We start from the raw sequence: 24678 nt of genomic DNA on the forward strand, positions 1-24678 counted from the left end.
AGGAATGTAAATATGAGCCACTGATTTGTTACATTATCCATGTTCCAAGAAGTCAAAAGGGAATCTAAAGTAAGAAGCATTGATATTTAAATCAAAAGCACTTATAAGTATTTAATTTACTAACTTGGTTCTAATCAGCTCAGAAGTTGATTTGATGAAAATTGGTAGAAATCATGGCAGCAGTTAGGCTGTGAACTTGATATAGAGTCTGCACCACAAAAAAAGGAGGAGGAGGAGTCGTCATTGTCTGCATTAGTCTGAATTCTCCAGAGAAAAAGAGAGAATAGGAGATACATATTTATTTATGTACCCATTCATCCATCTATTCATCTGCCCATCTATCCATCCATCCATTTGTTCATTCATTATAGGAATTGGCTCATGCAATTATAGAGGCTGAGAAGTCCCAAGATCTGCAGTCAACAAGCTGAGACTCTGGAGAGCTGAGGGTGTGGTTCCAGTCCTCGTTTGAGTTTGAAGGCAGAAGACTGATGTCCCTGCTCCAGGACAGGTAAAGAGAGTATAGTCTCCCTTTCTCCATCTTTTTGTCCTATTCAGACTTCCAGTGAATTAGATGAGGCCCACTCACATTGGGGAGTGCAATCTGTTTTACTTAGTCTACTGATGCAAATATTAATCTCATTGAGAAACCTCCAGAAACACTCCCAGATAATGTTTAACCGAATGGGCAACTCCTGGTCCAGTCAACTTAATACATAAAATTAACCATCACAGATTCACACCCCCCAGTGAGGAACAAGAAGTACAAATATACTGTGGTAATTTTCTAATGAACTGATGTAACTTGGGTTTTGTCCGTTTGCATTTTCAAATTACTGAATTAAAAAAAAAAAATATAAAGAGAGAGAGAGAGAGAGAGAGAGAGGGAGAAGAGAGAGAGAGAGAGAGAGAGAGAGAGAGAGAGAGAGAGAGAGAGAGAGAGAAAGAGAGAGAGAGAGAGAAATATCAATGATGCAGCTGCCTCCTGCACACCCCCTACTGGGGATCGAGCCCACAGCCAGGCACGTGCCTTTGACCAGAATCAAATCCCGACTTTTTAGTCCACAGGCTGATGCTCTATCAGCTGAGCCAAACTAGTTAGGGCCAAACTACTAGATTTGATGGAATACTTGAGGTAGTTGATTTTTCTAGTTACAGTTGCCTAAATATTGAGGCCCTGGGAGTCATAACCATGAGGCAGGAAGTGGTAATTAATTATGTGACATATCTAGTACCTTTTATTGAGCACCAGCTTAGCCTCTAGGTTTATTTCAGTTATTTAGACACAATCCCTGCCCTCAAGGAGCCAGGCCTTCTGGTGAGAAAATGCACCGTAAATAAGCAACAGGAAAATAAATGTCTTACTACAAGTAGTGAAGAGAATTATGGGAAATAATTATGGTGAGAGTGAAGAGAATATAAAGGGAAAGTTAGAGCAGAGCCACCGATGTGCAAAAAAGCTTGGCATGTGGAGGGTGTTGAAAGCTGAGTGTCAGCCAGTGCTGGAGGATGGTGGGGAGAAGGGCTGGCATAAAACGAGGCGAGGGAGACCAGCGAGGGCCATGTCCTGCAAGGTTTTGTAGGAGGGGGATGGATTTGGATTTTGAATCAGTGTGCAAAGACCTTTATAATTCATTTGAACAACTGACTAATATGATTTTTCAGTCTGAGAATAATTGGATGAATAGAGATTGGTGGTCTGGCAAATGCTAAATGCTCCTTAAGACATATATTTGCCCCATGAGAACATACTTTAATATGATTATGGGAAGATTGATTTTTATAATCAAACTTCCAGGTAACATTTCATTTAGCAATATATGGTAAATCCGAAAAGGAAGCAAAACCAAGGTGTTTTCGGTCTGAAAGAAGGCAGCATGTATATATAACTTCCTGTTCTCTTGTGTAGATTGCTGGGGGGATATTTTACATGTGCTTGTGCATTTTCTGCATATCTTGTGAGTGAGTCACTAACTGCTCCTTGTTCTGGAATATCTTTAAAATGTTTGTATAGTGAATAATTGAAAGGTAAAAATGATATCTTCTTTGGTAGCAAACAGCAGGTTTGCTTATAGCCTTGGAAACTCAGGGCTTTTCTCTCCTAGTGAAACCCACTGCTCAGCATCTGAGCAGGCAGGTACCATGCCAGGCAGGTGCTACCCTAGTGCTTTACAGCCTGCAAGCTATCATATTAGCATTTTTTGTTACTGCTTTTTTCCTCCAAAGTCACAAGATGAGCTATTCTCAAACAATCACATCTTAACTGTGACTGCTATTCTAAAACACGTGTGAAATCTAGTAGCTTCTAAATATTCTGCCTTAAATATTCTTAACCAAGTGGGAGAAGACTTCAACAATAGAAAAGTGCTATATTAAAATTTTAGCATCATCAAGTCATGACATATATTAAAATGGCACTTGACTTAAAATAAAAAATGTTATGCGTATGCTTATGCATGAAAATATAACTGAAGCAGATTTATGTAATGTTAAGGACTAAGAAACTAAGGTTTCTGAGTGTTCACAGAACCATTATCATCACAGAACAGGATCACCATGTACTTGCTCTCCCAACTCCTCCTGATCAGGGATTGGGTAGCCATGTGGTTAAATACAGCTGCTACTCTCATTGGGGACCACGAACTCCTGCTCTGGCGACTGGAGGAGATGTTCTGTATTTGCCCAGACCAATAGATTGGCCACTGGCCACACATAGTTCCTGAGCACTTGAAATTTCGGTTAATCCCAATTGAGATATGTATAAATGTAAATTATACACCAGATTTCAGACTAGAAAAGGAAGATAAATATCTCATTAATAATTTTTAAAATAATTATGTTTGACATAATATTTTAGGGTAAATAAAATAAACGGTGAAGCAAAAATAGGTTTACAGTTGTATGGAAAATATCAAAAACAATTAATAAGTCATAATACCAGAATAAACTCTGTTGTTTCATGTGCAAAGGTAGCTTTACAGTTTCCATACAACAACTGTAAACCTACTTTTGCCCCTCCCGGTATATTATTACAACTAATTTAAACTGTTTATTCTTACTTCTTTCAATGCGGCTACTAGAAAAATTTAAATCACATATGTAGCTCTCCTTATATTTCGGTTGAACAGTGCTCTTCTAGGTCCTTGCTAGAAGGACAATCTTTAGGTAAACAGCATCAGCACCATCTGGAAGAGAAACAAAGAAGCTCATAAATGCCCCCCTCCTGGCTTCCCAGACCTATTGAATAAGATTTGAATTTTATTTTTTTTTAATATATATTTTATTGATTTTGTACAGAGAGGAAGAGAGAGGGATAGAGAGTTAGAAACATCGATGAGAGAGAGTCATCGATCAGCTGCCTCTTGCACACCCCCTACTGGGGATATGCCCACAACCAAGGTACATGCCCTTGACAGGAATCGAACCCGGGATTTTTCAGTCCCCAAGCCGACGCTCTATCCATTGAGCCAAACCGGTTTCAGCAAGATTTGAATTTTAACTAGTCATTGAAGCAAGAAAAGGCATGCCATCTTGTGGCAGCCATCTTGTGGCAGCCATCTTGTGACAGTGTCGCAGAAGCCATCTTTGAAGATGTTGCACGACGCCACTCAGGCTTTTATTATATACGACACTGCTATTTAGGGCCTCATTTAGTCTTCACAATGATTCTTTGAGTTAACTACTTTTGTCCCCACCTGCAGATGGAAACACTAGGCTCAGGAGGAAAAGGAACTTTTCCAGTATCACATAACTAACTAGTCAAAACTGGAGCTGGGAATGCCCTGGAGTGCTGCCCGACTCCAAAGCCAGTGTTCTTTACTATTACATTTCATCTTTCTCAGCAAATGGAGTCATGAAATGCAGGATGAAAGTATGAACTAGGATACAAGTAAAATCAGGTAAATTTTAGGATTTTCACTCTTTTATTTACCTGAAAAATGCTTGTAATAATGTATAGTTTTTGGATTTTTTGAAGAGAATTTAATAGCTTCCTGCAAAACAGTATGAGATTCTTATTGAGTTAGAGTATCAAAACAATGCCAATTTCTAAACAGAGCTTAATTGGCAGATTTTCCCAATATTTGCTCCCTAATAAGCTGTTGTTGAGAAAACTAACCTAAATAGACTCATTGGTTTCTCCCTGTTTTTTTGAAATCCTGATTTCAAATTAACCAGTATCAGGCTCCTCCTTTTACCCTCCTCCATATCTAATACATCCTAGGAACATTTCCTTTTTATTGGTTAATTATGTGGTCAGTCACATAGTATGAAAAGTACTGCCTCTGCTCTGTTTGCATTTATGCATTAACAAATGTGCTTGGTTTGAAGAAACGGAATCATTTCTTGATGGGAAGAAAAATCTTGTTCAGTTTTTTACTTATTTTTGTATGTGTGGGATTTTCACTAACCTTGGAACAGATATTTGCCAGGAAGAATGTAAGGTGAGAAATTGCATGTCTTTTAATGCAGTGTGTCTGGGAACTTCAGTGTAAATGTGGCCCTAGGTGGCGTATATATTTTTATATTGTTACACAGCTACATTTGTTATTCAAAATATACATTAGATATTTTAGATATACTAGATTAGATAATTCAGAACCTACTAAAATCATTGAACTAGAATTTATAAATAAGAGATAAAAATATAATCTTTATTATAAAAGGGAAGAGTTATTTGTTCAAGATACTCAGGAGACATTTGTATTATGTGCCAAGATATATTATTTCTGAAAAAATTACTTAAATCAGTGTTTAGATTTCTTTTATACTTACAAGTAAATGTTATTTTCATATTTCTCCTGGCAGTATTATGTGATAAGAGAGTAAGGAAAATATTTAAAACCTCAGAAATATATAACCTGTTCCTCACAAAAAGGTGTTAAATAATTTTAACTGGTAGGAGATAGTAATTGTGTGGAGTACATAGTATTTAAAATGAACAAGCAAAATTTTTATTTGTTTTATTTGTCCTTTTTGCTTCTTTCCATACCATTTAAGGGGACACATAGAGATTGTTCTGTAAGGAATAATATTCAGAACCTGAATTATTCATTTCAACAAATAAATTTAGGATGAATACAAAGGACGGCAGCAAGCAGGATGATTTGCCAAAACCGTGTTAAAGAATTCTTAAGTCAGCAGCTGATTAAAAACCTTAAGCACATACATTTTTTAAATTTGTTTTTCCTCATTGTTTTCAAATCAATTAGTACTTCCTTTAGGTTCACCTTCTAATAATAAGTGACCTATAATCCTTAGGTGATTATAGTTAACAATCTTTCCTCACCTGGTTTATACAGAAATGACTGACTTTGTATATTATCACATTGGTAAAATATACATAAAAAACTATAGAAATCCCACTTCTTTTTTTGAAACAGGGTTAATGTGTTTAAATAATCTAGCCTCAGAAAGGATTCTAGAAATCTCATAAGTCAGTGATCATTTGAGTGTAATATATGGCATATTATTTCATTACTGAGGCCTGGTGCATGATTTTGTGCATGGGTGGGGTCCTTTTGCCTGGCTAGTGATTGGGGCCTATCAGGGTGGCCGGCTGGGGCCAGGACCACAGGAGGTTGGCCGGTCATGGGCAGTTGGCTGTGGAATGCACTGACCACCAGGGAGCAGCTCCTGTGTTGAACTTCTTCCCCCTGGTGGTCAGTGCACATCATAGTGACTGGTCATTCAGTCATTCAGTTGTTCAGTCGCTTAGGCTTTTATATATATAGATGAAGAAAACAACAGTTGTTGTTTTGTGAATATTCTTTCAAATTATGGATCTGAAATTAAAAAATATTTTCAACTCGATGGGTTCATTTAAGGTTCTTAAGTCTTTAGGAAGGGTATATTATTAAGCTTGTAATATATATATATATATAATATCATAATAACACATGAGTATATGTTTTCTAACTATAGGAAGAGTAGTGGTCATCATTCTTCCTTTACATGTTCTTCCCTCAGTTTGGGTTTATGCATGAACAGAAAGGAAATCTTTTCCCTCTCACACAGCATCCTGTGTGATCTCTCATTTCCACTTCCCTTTCAGAGTTTGTTTGTACATTAATTTGTTAGCTCATTTTCATGGTCGTAGCACGTGTGTTTTTAGTACTTAGTACTTTTAAATAGGTGGGCACTTTGCCTAGGCGTTGGCTCTACAGTGGTGAACAATAGCTCCTGCCTTCATGGAGTTTAAATCTAGTATGTTTTGGGGGGCTACTTGTTAATATTACAAATAAACTGAAACATGCTGTGAAAGTGAAGTATGGGGGATTATGAAACATATAATGGGGGGATGTGAACTAGTGTGAGAAGTTAGGGATAGTGTTCCCAAAAAAGTGATATTTAAGCTGTGATCTGGATGATATGGAGGAAATAACTAGGAGTTAGGGGGAAGCAGAGGATGGAGAACATGTCAGGTGGAGAGAACAGCAGGTGCTAAGACTCTTACGAGGGAAGGAGTACATGAAGCATCGGGGGACCTGAACTAAAGAATACCAGTGTAGCTGGAGCAAAAGGAAGGAAGTAGTGAAATGAGGTGAGTGCAGCTGGCAGGTTGAGGACTGTCAGGGCCTTGTAGGCCATGGTGGGAATGCCTCAGTAGAGCCATAAAAGGGCTGCTCACTTTCACCCTCATGAAGGCATACTTGAGAGACTTGTACTGGAATACCTGGTAAATAAGAAATATGGCACCAGCCACTAGAAGCCTAGAGCTCTAAACACTTTTTTGATATTACAGAGATCCTTTTTATTGGAGAAAGGTCTGAATACTTTAGCAACAGTGTAAGTTTAATTATTTTTAAACCAGTAAATAGTTTATTCACACAGATGATTTTTTTTTTTTTTTTATCGATAGTTCCTACTTCAGAGATTCTGTAGTGATGCAAAAGTGCATATACTAGTATATTTTGTCTGTGGTTGAAATTATGGCTTCCCGTAAAACCTCATTAATTATGGTGTGGGTAAGGCCTTTCTAAATTTATTTTTAAAAGAAGCATAACAGTGTTATTGTATGTTAATGACCATAGATATATTAAAATGAAAATAAACCTGTGATATCTACTAAAAGCTTTTTATTAGTAAACATATGGAAATTTTCAGTTAGTGGAACAAACTCTCAAGCCAAACATGTTAACCATATGGTAGCTGATTCAATCATTAATCCATTCATATATTTTTATTCAATAAACATTTATTAAAATCTTCTACTAAATGTGTCCAAATGACTTGATAATTTTTTATCTTATTTAGGTAAAATAAATCTCATAATTTTATATTTTAGTCATTAAAACATTTTAAAATTGAATAATTAAAACTGTATCATGAAATGTGATTATTGAATAAAGTTCAAATTAAAGAAATTTAAAAAATCTATTTGTGTATGGTGATATTAGAAAAGTTGGAGCTCCTCAATAAATATTTTCTGGGCATTAGTGTTTCTTTCAAATGTTCAGTTACTTTTTAACTTTCACTGCAGAGTTTGGAGTTTAGGTAGATAGAGATCTTTGGCTAGAGTATCTCTCTCTTGTACAATAGTTAAATGATTACTTTGATGGAGTCTCACTTTTACTGTTCAGAAAATTAAATTTCTTAGTGCTTCTAGATGTGATTGGGCTCAGAGGACTGATCATGCTAACCCTACTCATGAGAGACGTTATACAAATTAGAATGCTAATGCATAAAAGTTTAAATAAAGGCATCTTTTTAAAAAGAATAAATTATAGAAATTGATCAAAATAATGCATGTATATGGTTTTTAAAAAATCAGATGAGGGGTTGGAAGGGTGGGTGGGGAGTGATTACCCAGGAACTTATATGTATATATGCATAGTCCATAGACACAGACAATAGTGTGGTGAAGGCCTAGGAGGGAGGCATAGGGTGGAGGGAGTCAATGGGGAAAAAAACAAAGGGGATATCTGTAATATTTTCGACAAAAGTGAATTTTTAAAAAAATCAGATGATTTCAAGACACATAACTCATAGAAAAAAAATTTATCTCCTGTTTAGTCAGTTTTTCTCTAGTAACAAACAACTTGAACATTCCAGAATCTATGATCTTAAACATTTATTTCTTTCACATGCAGATGTTACAATTTGACAGCTATACGTGAGCTGCCATGGCTTTGCTTTATCTCTGTGTCCCTTTCCAAGACCCAGCTTGAAAGAGCAGCCCTATTTGGGCATGCGAAAAGGGCAAGAGGTGCAGACATAATGCCACTCCTTTAACGTTACTGCAGAGCTGGCACACTATTGCTTCTACTCATATCCCACTGGCCCAACCAAGACATGTAGCCAGTCAGATTATGGGGCAAGGAAATATTCTTCACCTACAGGAGGTGCTGAATGGTACATGGCCAAGGGCAGGGCTAAATACATCTCTGGGATTGTTTCCAGGAAATTGGGAACAATCTTACAATTCCCCTCTGACACAGTAGGTAAACAGTATGCGTAGATGATTTCTCAATTTATACATTTTAGACAGTGACTAACCACTTCCAGTTATAATTGACAAAGTTTATGTCTCTAACACTCTTTAAGCATTTCCCCCTTCATTCCTCTCACCCTTCAATATAGTTGCATTACTATTAAATCTATGCTTGCCTCGGTGTGACTATACATCTAATATTCACTAACAAGCCAGTTACTATCCTATATGTTTTTCTTTGTTCAACAGTTGTAGTATAGTAACTGGTTTGTCAGTGAACGATACAGAATGGCTAAAATTAAACAGACTGACTACCAAATGTTGCAAGAATGGAGCCACAGAAAAACTCACCCACTGAAATTGATTGGGAGGTTGTTTATTGTTGTTTTTTTGTTTGTTTTGTTTTTAGCTAAACTTCTATTACATAATAGCCATCTACTTCTGGATATTTATTCAAAAGAAACAAAAATATATTTTACATAAAACCCTGTACACAGCAGTTCTGACATCTTTTTTTTTTGTAGTAGCCCCAAACTAGAAACATCATAAATGTTCACCATTTGTATAAAAAATGTGGTATATCCATACAATGAAATATTTATTATTAAAATGGAATGGAATATTGATGCATGTAATAGCAATAATGAATTTCAGTCATTATGTTAGGACTGAAAGAAGCTAAGCTCTAAAATATGTTCTATGATTCTATTTATAACTAGAAGCCTGGTGCATGGGGGGGTTGGGTGTCCCTCAGCCCAACCTACACTGTCTCCAATCTGGGAACCCTCAAAGGATGCCCAACTGCCTGTGTAGGCCTGATTTCGGTGGGCAGTCAGACATCTCTCTTATAATCCAGGACTGCTGGCTCCCAACCGCTTTCCTGCCTGCCAGCCTGATTGTCTCTCTAATCATTTTTGCCTGCCAGTCTGATCACCCCCTAACCATTCCCCTGCCAGCCTGATCAACGCCTAACTGCTCCCCTGCCAGCCTGATTGCCCCCAACTGCTCTTCCCTGCTGGCCAGGTCGCCCCTAACTGTCCTTTCCTGCTGGCCCAGTCACCCCTAACTGCCCTCCCCTGCTGGCCCAGTCACCCCTAACTGCCCTCCCCCTCAGTCCTGGCCCCCTCAACTGCCCTCCCCTGTAGGCCTGGTCACCCCCAACTTCCCTCTTCTGCCACCCTGGTCACCCCTAACTGCCCTCCCCTACAGGCCCGATTTCTCCTCAGCTGCCCTCTCCTGCTGGCCATCTTGTGGTGGCCATCTTGTGTCCACATGGTGGCAGCCATTTTTAACCACATGGGGGCGGCCATCTTGTGTGTTGGAGTGGTGGTGAATTTGCATATTGCCCTTTTATTAGATAGGATACTAGAAAATGCAAACCAATCTGAAGTGGCAGAAAGCAAGTCTATAGTTGCCTGTGGCTAAGGTGCATGGGGAAACTTGGGATCTCTTTATTGTGGCAGGTGTAATGGGTATATGCTTATGCCCAAATGCATTGAATTGTACACATTGAATGGATGTATTTTACTATACTTAAAGTATGCCTTAGTAAAACTGGTAAAGTGAAACAATAATTTTATGCATGCATGAATTTATTAATAGTGACATTATATATGGTTACCAATTTATCATCTTCATAAATTCTTATTAGATAATATAGATTGAGTTGCAAAATGAATGTTGCAGCATTTAATTTGTAATTGGTTCCATATAATTCTAAAGCACTTTTCTATGATATAGATTTAATAACTCTTTAGCTAGAATTATGTTTTGCATATAAGTCATGATACATAATATACATATTTCTCTAATTGTAAACATATTATGAGTTTATATGATAGCATACATATAGGTATCAAACAAAAACTTCTAAATATAGAGTTTGATTTGCATTCTTAAACACTATAGATACAACTTATGAAAAACTTAAAATATATAATAAAATGTAAAAAAGTATGACATTCATGACACAATTGGATATTGACATAATTGGAATTCAAAATTATGTGAAAAAATATGTATAACATGGAAAATATTTGTGAAATATTTTTAATGAAAAAAAATGCATTTTCCAGAGCATAATGTTTTTAAAAATCTGTTTTTAAATTTTATAAAAAGGAAATATGATTGTGGTGTGAATGTGTTTAGAATGAAATACTGAGAGGATATATTTTATAATTTTTCTCATAATTTTCAGAAATATCTTTTTTGGCAATTGAGTCTTTTTAATAAAAAGGGTTTAATATTTTCAATTTAATATGTTCATACATGTAGCATAAAATTTCACTGTAAAATATTTTATTATGTTTTATTTCTTTGAAGAACATATATTACTTTTTAAACCATAAATTTATTGTTAGAAGGTGGATGGTTTTACTCTTTTACTCTGAAAACTAATAAATGAATAATCCTCCTTAAAACTTAACATAAAGTCTAAAATGTAAATATTGGTTCAGCATCTTTTAATTTCATATTTTTCTTGTTTCAGCTCTCGAACATCTTCAAATAAAGAAGTGGTTAAAAAGAACGGTAAGATCTACAGTTGCCTTTATGATTCCTTGGGGGGTTGAGGAAGGGTTTTGTCTGTGATGGCCTTCCCTGAGCACTGGTGTTTGCACGAGGAGTCTTTCATGTGAAAACCTCTTAAACTTGTGTATTCTAAATTATGAGTCAAAAGAGGCTCAAGCCTGGTATATTTCACAGCGCTTAGCATATTATTACCACTGTGATACCGAACTGGAGCCGAAGGTCTTCCCGTGATCATGTCTCTCAAAGTTGAATAATAAAATCATGAACAAAAAATGATTAATGGAACCAACATTTATTGGGAGAAGCCAGTGCTGGAAAAGGTGTAGCTGGGGTTCCAAGAACAGCCCAGTGTCCCGAACTTCCTTTCCAAGTTACAATCAGGAATAATTTAGTATCCAAGCGGATTAAAGTCTAATAGTCCCATGTGTGGAAGCCCACATGGCCATAAACCAAGTGGAGGCAGGGATGTGCTCTCCTACCACAGGAACGAACATCAGGAACCCATTGTGTACCAGGGAGAAGAGAGAACAAGAGGAAATGTGCAGCTTTTAATTTAGGGGATGGATAGTCTTGCTAGCTCCTAATTGGTCTTTTCAAAGAATTCTTAGCAATATCCTATGGATTGGTTTGTATGCTGTCAGAGCACGTAGCAGGAGCCCTGCATGAGCTCTGGTGCTCTGAGTTGTTCTGAGTACTGTGAGTTTATATATTTTTTAAAAATTTATTTTATTTGATTATGCCAGGGCTGGTTCCTACTTGAACCCTGCCAACTGTACTAACTGTTGGGAACTTAGTACTTAAGTTCCTCCTTTATCCTCTGCTTACTAGTAACAAGTGTTGGGTCTGAGCTCCTCTGCCTGGGTCTGGACCTCCTAGGATGCTGGGTCTTAGACCCAGCTATGAGAAGTTATGGCTATATAAGAATGAGTCTTTATTGCTGAAACCAGTGGCCATATAACCATCATCTAAGAACAGTTTCCACAGCAAAGTCCATACAGGCAGGCAGCCGGACACCAGCTGGTAAATGCATATCCACCCCACAAAGTAGCAATAGTCTCTGTACCCATAGCTATTATCTGCGCAGCCACACACTGCCTCCTAGACTTCCCCTCTCATATTGTCTCATACCTGACCTCTCTGACTCAGCAGCTTCTCCTGTCTCTCCTGCCCAGCTTCTCTTTTTAGTAGACTTCTTTTCACTCCATCCTTAGCCCACTCTAGCCTACTCTAGCCAACTAATTTGTTAGTAACCTACTTTTATTTATTGACTTATTTTAAAAATATATATCTTTATTGATTTCAGAGAGGGAGAGATAGACAGAAACATCAATGATGAGAGAGAATCAGCTGCCTCCTGCACGCCCCCCTACTGGGGATCCAGCCCTCAACCCGGGCATGTGTCCTCCACCAGAATCGAACCTGGGACCCTTCAGTCTGTAGGCTGATGCCCTCTCCACTTAGCCACACCAGCTAGGGCAGTAACCTACTTTTATACTATTTAGACAAAGAAGGCTTTGTGCCAACAGTGACATCAATCATAGTAGCTACATGTGTCCTTGCACCCGCTCATGGTATCTTGGTCTGATCAGAATTCCCAGGCTCAGAGTCCTTGGACATTCTGATTATACTCATGCTGAGAGTGGCCCTTGGTCATTCTAATAAATTGATAACAAGGCCCGTGTGCTCCCACTGACCTTGACTATTCGGGGACCTGGCATCGTTCCCATATATGCCTTTCTGCCTTGTGATTGGTTATCTATATGCTGCTGTCTTAACAACATCCATACATTTTCAAGTTCATGCCATTGGAGTGCCCTTCCTTCCCTGCCCAGTTGGGGTGCCTTAGTCTACTTTTTTTTTTTTTTTTCCTGTGGTACCACCCCTTTCTACCTAGCTTTCTTCTGTTGCCTCAACTGAGTTACATGAATCAATCAATGGTATTCAGCCTTTGTACTCCTCTCATTTATTTGACAGATAAACAAAATAATGAAGATATGAAACCAATCCAGAATTTCACAATACCAGTCACACAGGTATGGATATGTTAGGAAACTAAATTATGTCTTTAAACATTTAAGCATTTCAATAAGGTCAGAGCCACTGTGAAAATATAAGTAATTCTATTAAGAAATAACATTCTGCTTGAGCTTTGGGTGAGGAAATGTATTATGATAATCTTATAGTTGAGAAAAACCAAAGTTCACTTCTCTTATATATTTCATTACAATAGTTAGTTTTACTTAACTTTTCTTTCTTTCTTTCTTTTTTTTTTTTTTTTTTTTTTTAGTTAGTTTTACTTTTGTTGCTTTCCAAAGAGAATCACTATTGGACCATTTTATCTTTGGTTACAGGCAAGCTATAGGATTGCTGCTGCCTGTTAAATTTCTCTTTGTATTATACTTATCACTGGAGTAATTGGTATGGAGTAGTTATCTAGATAAGTAGATCTTCTTTGTGACCTCCAGAGTCAGGTATGGAAATGCTTTGTTTTAGGCTTCTTGGAAATCAGCAAAGGTTTCATAAGAATTAAAACAATGTCAGGATACTAGTTTGCTAATTTATGTATATTAAGTAATCTGGAGCTGTCACTATCCAAGACAGTAGCCTCTAGCCACATGTGGCATTTTAATTTAAATTCCAGAGAAATAATGCTAAGTAAAATTAGAGGTTAAGCTCCTTAGTTGCACTGGCTATGTTTCTAGGGCATTATGCCATACCAGCCTTTGAGCAGTATAGATATAGAACACATCCAATATATGGGGATTGTTCTGTTGGACACAATGGTCTGGAGAATTATGCTTGATTTCTAAAAACCTCTTGTTTTCTTTAATATTAATTTCTTTAGTTAAAGTCCTGCATTATTTGGGTTCTTTCAATATTATTTTCTGAGAAGACGACTACAATTATGACATGATGAAATTTTTAAATTAATAGACTTAGGTTTACAGAAAAAAAGTGAACAAAAAATATAGAAGGTACCTCCCTCCTCCAATTTTCCCTATATTTAACATCTTTCATTAGTGTGGTACATTTGTTAAAATTGATGAGCCAATATTGATTAATTATTATTCATTAAAGTCTGTAGTTTACATTAGGATTTATTTTTTTGTGTTATGCATTCTATTAGTTTGAACAAATATATAATGTTATCTATTCACCATCACAGTATTATACAAAATGATTTCATGGCTTTAAATATCTGCATCCCTGCTTTCTGTCCCAGCAAGTGACTTTTTAAAGTCTATATTAATAAGGTTATTGGAAAAGTTGGGTTTTTGTTTGCTTGTTTTTTAGTTTGGTCTTTTCCATTTTTGGTGCTTTGTGGAAATGGATTCATGTACCTTTTAGGTATACCTATTTTGTTATGATCTAGTCCACTTATCTCCTTTGCCCCACAATAATATGGATTCTGGACTGAGAGATCAGTTCAATAGTTGGTGAATTAGCCCTTTTGCTTCCAGAAAGCATTTTATCTCTTATTTTGTTTATTTGGTTAATTAGGCCCTGAACTACAATCTGAGCAGACAAGGGCATTTAGTAAAAGAACCTTGGAATGCATTCAGCCATGACTGCCCAGTCAATGTCTCCGTGGATGGAATCCCATGCATTCTCTTTTGGGCCAAAAGAATAACAATTAAGTTTAAGAACCAGACCTGGCTGGACCTTACAGAGGAAACTTTGGGCCAGAAGGCAACAGTGGATGCTATCAACTCAAATTGCAGTGAAGAAAGTGCTAAGTAAGTTGACCATCAGATGACACCTTTTGGGTGATTGTAGTCTATTAACTGGACTGTCCAGTTTTCTGTCATTTCAGAACAAAGAAGTAGGTTCCTTTGTATATGACCTGACACACATCCATTAGGAAATTTTAAATAATCTACAATGAAGACCAAGTCAGAAATTAATTTTTAAAAATGTGTTATTTTTTTTGTCTCAGCACATTTTTTCTGTATCCTTTAGCTGATTATTACAGTACCTTGTTGGAAATCAGGGCTCTGAAAATGAAGGTTGTCAAATGCATTCTGAAAAAGAGAAAAGGATTTCAGGCATGCTATCAGCTCTAAATGTGAGATGTCAAACTACATTGGTCTCATCAGGGAAGAAATTTCATATCACAGGGCAGAATCATTCCAGTGGGTGAATGGAGAAGACTGATCCTGCTCAGGGCAGATATTTGATTTTAGGGAGTGTTCTGAAGTTGCAGAACATGGTGTGTTTCCAAATATGCTAGAATACCTTTAAATGGCCAAATGTCAGATAATTCTTTTTTTTAATGAAATTCATTGGGGTGACATTGGTCAACATGAACATATAGGTTTCAGGTGTGGGTTTCTATGTTACAAGATCTTTATATTTCACATGTGCTCACCACCCAGAGTCAAATCATCTCCCTCCCCCTCCTCCCCTTTCCCTCTACAACCATTACATTGTTGTTTGTGTTCATGAGTTTCAGTTTTATATCTCACATATGAGTAAAATCATATCATTCTTACCTTTTTCTGACTGACTTATTTCACTTAGCATAATGTTCTCAAGGTTCCATTCATTTATTGCAAATGGCGCTATTTTATCCTTTCTTATAGCTGAATAGTATTCCATTATGTATATGTACCATGTCTTCTTTACCCAACCCTCTATCTCAGGATACTGGTTGTTTCCATTTCTTGGCCACCGTGAATAATGATGCATTGAATAAAGGGGTGCATATATCTTTTGCGAATACATGATTTTGAGGTTTTTTGAGTATATACCCAGGAGAGGAATTGCTGGTTCAAAAATTGAGAACAGATCATCCTTTAGGACATTTCAAAGTAATTAGAATAATTACATTTGATTTGACATAAGCAGATTAAACAGATACCCCCTTAGAGGAGGAAATCAATTGCCAAGGCCTTTCTCTGCTTTTCAGTTGTCCAAACCAAATTTTTTGCTTGTATTTGTTTTGGTCCAGGAGGAGGAAGTCTGGCATGTCCCACTTATTTCCTGTAAATCTCCTTGCTTTCAGTATTTACTGGTACAATGGAGGATTTTGGAAGATTCTGTCCTGGTCTGGTTTAGATGGGCAGAAAGTTTTATATAAACCATAACATACTGTGTGTGTGTGTGTGTGTGTCTAGTCTTTTTATATTTATATACCTTGGCTGAAACATTCTTATTCTTGAACTTCAAAAATTCTTGATGTTGGGTAAAGTGGCTTATATTTATATAATCCTACAAGTTATATTACAAGTCTTAGTATGTACCTTGTTACTCAGAATAACTCTCTTATTAGGGAACTATGGAATTGTAAGTATCCAGGGTCCTCCCAGATTTGTTTATTCTGTTACAGTTGACTATCAGAGACTCCAGCACTGCTGAGAGTTTAGGACTCTTTCCTCTGGCACTAGACAGTCCCCTACAGGGCTCTGACTGACAGTCAGCTGCTCAGAGAGAGGCTGATTGCCTGGGGATTGTCTTGCCTGTCCATGTCTGACTGACTCTCCTTGATTCCATTTATTCTTACCTGAGGCTATTTGTGGGGAATAGCAGAGCACCATAGGGTTTCGTTGGGCTTTAGAAACTGCAATGATCACTGGGATCCCACAGAAAGAATGAAAACTTGCCTTCTAACCTGAGTTCTTCCAGTGAGCTTGGTGACTTTACAAAACTGAAGCCACAATAGAATCATCAGCTGTGAGATGGAGGTGAAGTCATCTATTAACTAACAGCCAGAGCACTTACCATGGTCCATACAAGGACTTTACAAGCTCAATGTTTAATATTCCTCACAGTACTATTGCCAATAAGTCTCTGAGTCACAGGAACTATTATTGTCCATTTTCCTCATGAGAAAGTCAAGGCATGTAGAGCTTAGAAAACTTGTTAAGATTATACAATTTATATGGTAATAGGTCTGGGATCTAAAATATCTTTAATTTAACCTCATTCTTGGCCCTGCTTCTTAAGGTAACGAAAATCAAATAAGGAAATATATGCATAAGAATTTTGAAAACTAGTCAAGTGTTACTCAAAGTATCTTATCTTATATAATAAAAGCCTAATATGCTAAGTGTCTGGTCATCTGGTCATCTGTTCAACCAATCAAAGCATAATATGCTAATGATATGCTAAGGCAGATCAACCACTCCCTATGATGTACCCTGACCACCAGGGAGTACATGCTCTGACCAGTTGGTTAGCTTGCTGCTGGGGTCCAGCCAATCAGGACTGAGACGGTCTGACATGCCCTGGAGCTCTCCCTGGCTGGCCAATTTCCGGTGTCCCTCCGTTGCCCTGATCATGCACCCGTGGGGCCCCTTGGCCTGGCTTGCACCTCTCGCAATCCAGGACCCCTTGGGGGATGTTGGAGAGCCGGTTTTGGATGATCCTGCAGGTCAGGCCAAGGGACCCCACTGGTGCATGAATTTGTGCACTGGGCCTCTAGTATCTTAGAAGACCTTCCTAACATACTAGTGGTAACTAGTGTAAAATAATGTCTATTACCTGGTAGAGAGGACCACAATGCACACAATAATGATTCAGTGAGACCTGACTTTTCTTCTTGGTCATTGCTCTAGAATTATACTCAGGGAAAGAACTGAATGTGCAGCATCTGCTTCCTCCACGGGGATGAGGGAGGCTTCCCAGGATGTGAGGAGGTTGAGGACCAAATGCTGAGACTGAGTGTCCCTGATTCCTGAGCATGTGGTGCTGGCTAAAAACTCATGTCCTCAAGAACCAGAAAGGGAGTTGCTGAAAGAAAAAACTTAAGCAAAGACATAACCATGTAAGGTCAAAAGCACAGATTTAAAAAAGATGAACATTTTTTAGTGCTTGAAAACATAATATTCAGGGAAAGGCAAATTGTTGGCAGACAGATTCCCAATGGAAGTCTTGCTAGATAGTCAAAGCCCTACAAATAGAGCATAATCCTAGTATCTGTCTATATTTTGAATTAGGCAATTATAGTCAGAAGAATTCAGAATCGATTTTAAACATGGAAGAGTAGGGAGTTTGGGAGAGTAAAATAAGCTCCTTTTTGAGTGACTCACTAGGTTGCATTTCTCCTTTGTGTATCGTTTACTCTGCAGTGCCTGACACTTAATGGTTGCTCACCAAATGGTCATTGAATTTGCTTTGTTGAAATCAGGTCTCATGTCCTTATTTTTTAAAAATTGACTTTCTGATGAGAGAAGGAAGAGGGAGTGATGAAAACATAAATAATGAGAATCATCAATCTGCTGCCTCCTGCATGTCCCCTACTGGGGATTGTGCGAGTGCCCTGACCAAGAATCCAACCGTGACCTCGTGTTTCATGGGTGGATGCTCAACCACTGAGCTACACTAGCAGGCCTCATGTTCTTTACTCTGCAGCGGAGCGTGTTAACAGCTTTCACTATTAAAACCAGGACTGCTGGGGAAAACTCGAGTGTCAGAAGCGTGGGGGCTGTTGAACCTCTCCCTCAGGAGAGGAGGACAGAGATTAGGGCATCTCAGCATGGCTTTTCTTTAAGGTTTAGTTTGTTAGCTGTAGAGCCAGTTCATGGGGAACTAAGCTATTCTGATTCCTTGGAAGAATTAGAGAAATTTCTGTTGGAATAAGTGACCAGTCAAATTTACAAAGTACTACTCAAGAAATGCATTTTAGTTCTTTAAAATATATATATATATTTTTAATAAATCTTTATTGTTCAGATTATTACAAATGTGATCCTCTTCCCCCCCTCAATTGCTCCCCTTCACCAGGTTCCCACCCCACCCTCTGTCCTTTCCCCATCCCCCATTGTCCTCATCCATAGGTGCACAGTTTTTGTTCAGTCTCTTCCCGCACCCCCACTCCCCTTTTCCCTGAGAATCGTCAGTCCACTCCCCTTTCATACCTCTGATTTTATTATATTCACCAGTTAATATTGTTCATCAGATTTTTAAATTCCCTTGGTTTTTAGATTCACTTGTTGATAGCTACGTATTTGTTGAACATAATTTTTATCTTTATCTTCTTCCTCTTCCTAAATAACCTCCTTCAGCAATTCATATAATTCTGGTTTGGTGGTGATGAACTCTTTTAGCTTTTTTTTATTTGTGAAGCTCTTTATCTGTCCTTTGATTCTGAGTGATAGCTTTGCTGGGTAGATTATTTTTGGCTGTAGGTTCTTATTATTCATCACCTTGAATATTTCTTGCCATTCCCGTCTGGCCTGCATGGTTTCTGTTGAGAAATCAGCTGACAATCTTATGGGTGCTCCTTTATAGGTCACTACCTGCTTTTCTCTTGCTGCTTTTAATATTCTCTCTTTGTCTTTTGCTCTTGGAATTTTAATTATGATATGTCTTGGTGTGGTCCTCCTTGGATTCCTTTTGTTTGGGGTTCTGCGGGCTTCCTGGACTTGTAAGTCTATTTCTTTCCCCAGGTGAGGGAAGTTTTCTGCCACTATTTCTTCTAGTACTCTTTCGGTATCTTGCTCTCTCTCTTCTGGAATCCCCATAATTCTGATATTGGTTCACTTGAAATTGTCCCAGAGGTTTCTTACACTATCTTCAACTTTCTGGATTCTCTTATCTTCTCCCTTCTGCAGAGGAGTGTCCTCTGGCTCTTTGTGTTCTAAATCTTTGTCTTGATTCTTGCGATCTTCCAGTCTGTTTTTAGGACTTTGTATAATATTTTTTATTTCAGACAATGTTTTCTTCATTTCTTGTTGATCTCTTATTATTTCTAGTTGCTCCCTTTTCATATCCTCATAGGTCTCATTTATTTTATCGGCCTTTTTTAGGATATTGTTGAATAACCTTATAACTGTAGTTTTGAACTCAATGTCCAATCTTTTCTTTTCCTCCATCTCCTTCCTTTGTGTCCTTCTTCTTGTCTGCATTTTAGTTGTTTCCCTGATTTGATGGAATAGCTTTGTGTGCTAGGTGTTCTGGTAGAGCCCAGTAGCACAGCCTTCCCAGTTACCTGCGGTGGACAGTCTTGGTGTAGCCCTTTGTGGGCTGTGTGTGCAGTCTTGTTGTTAAGCCTTGCTTATTGTTGGTATCACTGAGAAGCATTGATCTCCAAGCCAATTGGCTGTGAGGATCAGCAGTGTCTCAGCTAGGAGGGTTTCCGTACTCTGCTTGAATAGGGCGGGGTCTCGGGGTGGCACAGACAATCTTTGGTTCCCTGTCAGTCTCGCCTTAGAAAAGTCCTGTTCGTGGAGAGTTTTGGAAGATTGGTTGCAGGCGCGCACGCACCTCTTTGGTAAAGGCGCAGACAAGCTTTGGATTCCTGCAAGTCCCTCCTTAGAGAAAGCCAGCCTCTGGGAGAGCTTCTGTGCTCAGCCACAGGTAGGGCGGAGTCTCGGGTTGGTGCAGACAAACTTTGTTTTCCCTTCGGCTCCTCCCCAAGTCCCGCAGTAATGGCCTCTGGCTTCACACACCTCCAAGAGATCTCTTCCCACTGCCTGACAGTCTGGCCTCTCCCTGTCTGGGGCCGTTTATCAGAGCAATAGGGTGATTCTGTTTTCCTCTCGGACAAGAAAGCCAGCAGCGTTAGCTGTTCGCCCTCTCCGCGCCAGGAGTAAGCCAGTAGTGAACTCAGCCCTGCCCGCCCTCTCTGTGTGCAGGGAGTAAGCCAGCAGCAATCTTGGTCCAGCGCCTTTTTGTGCACACAGTTCTCCGTACCTTCACAGTTCCTGAGGTTCAGCGTGGCTTCTCTCTCCTTCCCAGATGGCAGAGCCTCCTCTCAGCCAGCCGTCTGGCGCTTCAGGGCAATGCCTCCCCTGTTTTTCAGTTCTAAATTCAAATTTGTTGTGGTAGGCTGCATTCAGGTGTGTACCCTATGCCGCCATCTTGGTTTCTCCTTTAAAATATTTTCAATAATTTGTAATAGATTATTAAAAATATTGCTGAAAACTTGCTTTACTGAGTAAATTAGCCTGTAAAGTATTTGTAAATGAGTGTATCTAAGGTGGCTAAGCTTATGATTTTAGGTAAGTAAAATATTTCTCTTAACAACCTTATTTATAAACTTTATTCTTAAATACCCTTCTCCTTTTTTCCATAACAGTATTAAAGTAACTTTGCTCAATCACTGACATTTTTATATCTTGATAAGTAGAACCAAATTAATGAAATTATATATGTATAGTATTTTTAAAGCTTCTAATTGGGCATTTTATTGCTTTTTCGGTTTTATAATGTATATTGAGATGTTATAACTTCTGTATATTATAATGCCATATAGCATTGGAATCCTTTGTGCATTTAAATTTTTTATATTTTTCACTTTCAATTATTTATTTAGCTTTATATCATCCATATTTTAACCTATTGAAATATAAATGAAATACACTAAATAGCACTTATTTGAAGTGTACAATTTGATCAGTTCTGACATATGTGTATACCTATGAAACCATCACCACAATCAAGACAGCAAATGTCCACATCACCCTTAGAAGTTACCTTGTGCTTCTTTGTAACCATCACTCCTGCCTTCCCACATCTCTAGGTAACCACTCATCTGCTTTCTGTCATTACAGAATAGTTTGTGCTTTCTAGAAGTTTATATAAATACAATCATATAGTATACATTCTTTTCCTTTAACTAAGGATTTTGATATTCTTTATGTGGTGCATGTATTAAGGGTGCTCACCGCATCTCTGCGTGGGGACTTGGGTGCTGTGACTCAGGCGGAGAGGGGTATGTGGAGGCCCAGGTGCTGCCCAGGATCCAGAGGTCAGCTGAAACCTGCCCTTCCATGCCAGATGCTTGCACTTTGATAGCTGGTCAGGCCTAGGGACAGCACCTGTGCACAAATTTTGTGCACCGGGTCTCTAGTCTATACTAATAAAAGCCTAGGTGGCGCCTTACCCTTACATCATCACAAAATGGCCACCCCAATGTCATTACAAGATGGCCACTGCAAGATGGTCAGCAGGGAAGGGCAGTTGTGGATGATCAGGCCAGCAGGGGAGGGCAGTGGGGGGACCAGGCCTGCAGGGGAGGGCAGTTGGGGGCCATCAGGCTGGCAGGGGAGGGTAGTTGGGAGTGACCAGGCCTGCAGAGGAGGGCAGTTGGAGGCAACCAGGCTGGCAGGGAAGGGCAGTTGGGGGTGATCAAGCTGGCAGGGGCAATCGGTCCGGCAGGGGAGCAGTTAGGCATCAATCATGCCAGCAGGGGGTGATCAGCTGGCAGGCAGAAGCAGTTAGGGGCAACCAGGCAGGCAGGTAGGCAAATGGTTAAGAGTCAGCAGTCCCTGATTGTGAGAGGGATGCCTGCAGGATCAGGCATAAAAGGGCAGTCAGACATCCCCCGAGGGGTCCCAGATTGGAGAGAGTGCAGGCTGGGCCGAATTTTGTGTACTGGGCCTCTAGTATTTAATAAGACTATGTGTTCTCTTGAGGATGGTTACAATTATTTCAAAGTTGTATTAATCTAGATGCACAAAAACAATGGACAGGGCTTACTTAAGGCAAAGATAAACCTTTTACTAAGCAGTTATATGCCCAGGGCATGGCTACCCACTTTGACTGGCCCAGTTAGGAATTTATGATTAAATTACCCTGTGAGGTTACTTCCCATAGAACCCCTTTTGTAGTGCACAGATTGCCTTATTATTATTGAGTTGTTAATGCTCAATAATAATTCTGGATACAAATTCTTTATGTGCATGTATTGTGAATATTTTCCCCCATTCTCTGGCTTGCTTTTTTGTTTTGTTTTGTTTTGTTTTTCTAATGATGTCTTTTGAAGAGCAAAGTTTTTGAATGTAATAAAGTATAATTATTGATTTTTTTTTATGGTTCATACTTTTGTGTTTTTTCAAGAAACCATTGTCTGTCCAAGATTGCAAAAATGTTCTTCTATGTTTTTCTCACAAGTTTTTTAGTTTTAGTTGTTACATTTAGGTCTACGATTTATTTTGAGGAGATTTTTTAGTATATGTGAAGTGCTATATTGTTTCTGTTTTCTTAGGTTGTCTCTGAAATTTGATGATGCTGAAAATTCCAAAGGTCTTGAGATAAGGTAGGTATGGATACCACTTTGGAGTTCTTTAGGTTCAGCATGTCAGATTAGCTCCAAATAATTTATTCATTCAACATGTAAGTACCAAGGGCCTACTCTGTGCTAAGCAGTGACATGGGAAATGTCACAGCTACCTAATTACCCTGAAAAGCCAGTGGTGTTTTGTGATGGGATCTCATAGTCATGCTTTCTTTAGTTTTTAAAGCATCTGTAGTTTCCTCATTTAGGGACCCAGAGAACACATGAACACATGAATGTGAGAATGTGTAACCATTTTCACCTGAGCAAAGAATAAACCATATTTAAAACTCCAAGGGCTAAGGTTCTGGTTTGAAGTTATTTTCTGTATGGCTCTTTACAGTGAATCACACATCATTTAATGATAATGAAAAAGTGTCTGTTAGCTGAATCTCCCAGTGGACAGTCAGCACAGGCCTACATTTTTCTGTGTTTATGAATGTCAGGATATATCTGCCAAAATTGATTTATCTAAGCAGTTGGAAACTGTTTAAGGAAGGGGAGAGGCCAGCAATTTTAAGGGATTGCATTTTTTTCTTATAAAAATACTAGAGGCTCGATGCATGAAATTTGTGCGTGTGACCAGGGCCATCTTCCCCCGCTGCCCGCAGCCAACTCCACCCCCCGCCGCCACCCACCCCCAGTTCCCCGTTTGCCATCTGGTGATCCGGGCCTGATGACCAGGGGAAGGGACCAAGAGGTTGGCCATTCCTGCTTGCTAATGGGCCCTGCCCCCGCAGTAGGTGGCCATCAGATGATCAGAGCCTACAGGCCAGGGAAAGGGACAAGAGGTGGTCAGTGCGCCTCATAGTGACAAGAGGTGGTCAGTGCACCTCATAGTCTGGTCCATGGTCATTCTGGTCGTTCTGCTGTTAGGGTGAATTTGCATATTCCCCTTTTATTATACAGGATAATGTTTCCCTTTCTGTAAGACCAGGCTTTCAGTGGAGGTAGCGGCTGTGTCTTTAATACTACTTACAAAACTAGCAGAATTCGTTAGGGGCAATTTTCTTGGAGCTGTGTTCTGTGAGCTATTCCTGGTCTATGAAAATGTAAGATTCCTCAGAAGAGGCATTCTGTGGTCAAACATGGTTGAGAAAGACTGCACACCATGTGTGCCTCTTGGAAATTCACAGTATAAGTTTTTGTTGATTTTTGTTGATTTTAGAGGAAGAGTAAGGGAGAGAGAGAAACATCGATGTGAGAGAGAAACACCTATCGGTTACCTCTCACATGCACATTGAGCGGGGCTCAAACTCACAACCTAGGTATATATTCTGACTAGGATTCGAACCCACACCTTTTTGGTGTATGAGATGATTCTCTAGGCACCTGAGACACCCAGCCAGGGCTAAATTTGTATATGAAGGTTTTGTGAAGACAAGCTCCTTAGGAAGATTGTTGTGCTTGGTGACTTTGGTTCACCTAGTGTTTACCATCTTCAACCTTGGAAAACTCTCTCCTCAGAACTCTTGTCTGTATATAATAGAGCACCAATGTGTCACTGCTCATATTGAGATAATGCATGCCACTACCTTTCAGAGAACTTTATGAGAAAAAATAGAATTTCACAACATATCTGAACACATATATGTATTTGTTTTGATATAGAAATGAATATTTTATTCAAATCATACTCCCCCCCAAAATAGCTTTCTGACTTTTTTTTCTTGATGATAAAGATATATGGCAGACTCTGTCAGTACCCTATCCATAT

General features: G+C 38.8%; 1 protein-coding gene across 1 annotated transcript in view; it reads left to right on the top strand.

The window, feature by feature from the left end:
• Positions 1–24678, top strand: part of LOC118703736 (V-type proton ATPase subunit S1-like protein) — a 41670-nt gene that overhangs the window by 5734 nt on the left and 11258 nt on the right. Inside the window, exons 2-6 of the mRNA XM_045571690.1 lie at positions 372–511; positions 10920–10960; positions 12935–12993; positions 14462–14697; positions 22893–22943. Coding sequence (XP_045427646.1) covers positions 492–511; positions 10920–10960; positions 12935–12993; positions 14462–14697; positions 22893–22943 — 407 coding nt within the window. The 5' untranslated portion in view covers positions 372–491. The remainder of the gene's footprint in view (positions 1–371; positions 512–10919; positions 10961–12934; positions 12994–14461; positions 14698–22892; positions 22944–24678) is intronic.

This window comes from Pipistrellus kuhlii, unplaced genomic scaffold (genome assembly GCF_014108245.1).
Source record: "Pipistrellus kuhlii isolate mPipKuh1 unplaced genomic scaffold, mPipKuh1.p scaffold_m20_p_4, whole genome shotgun sequence".
Classification (NCBI taxonomy): domain Eukaryota; kingdom Metazoa; phylum Chordata; class Mammalia; order Chiroptera; family Vespertilionidae; genus Pipistrellus; species Pipistrellus kuhlii.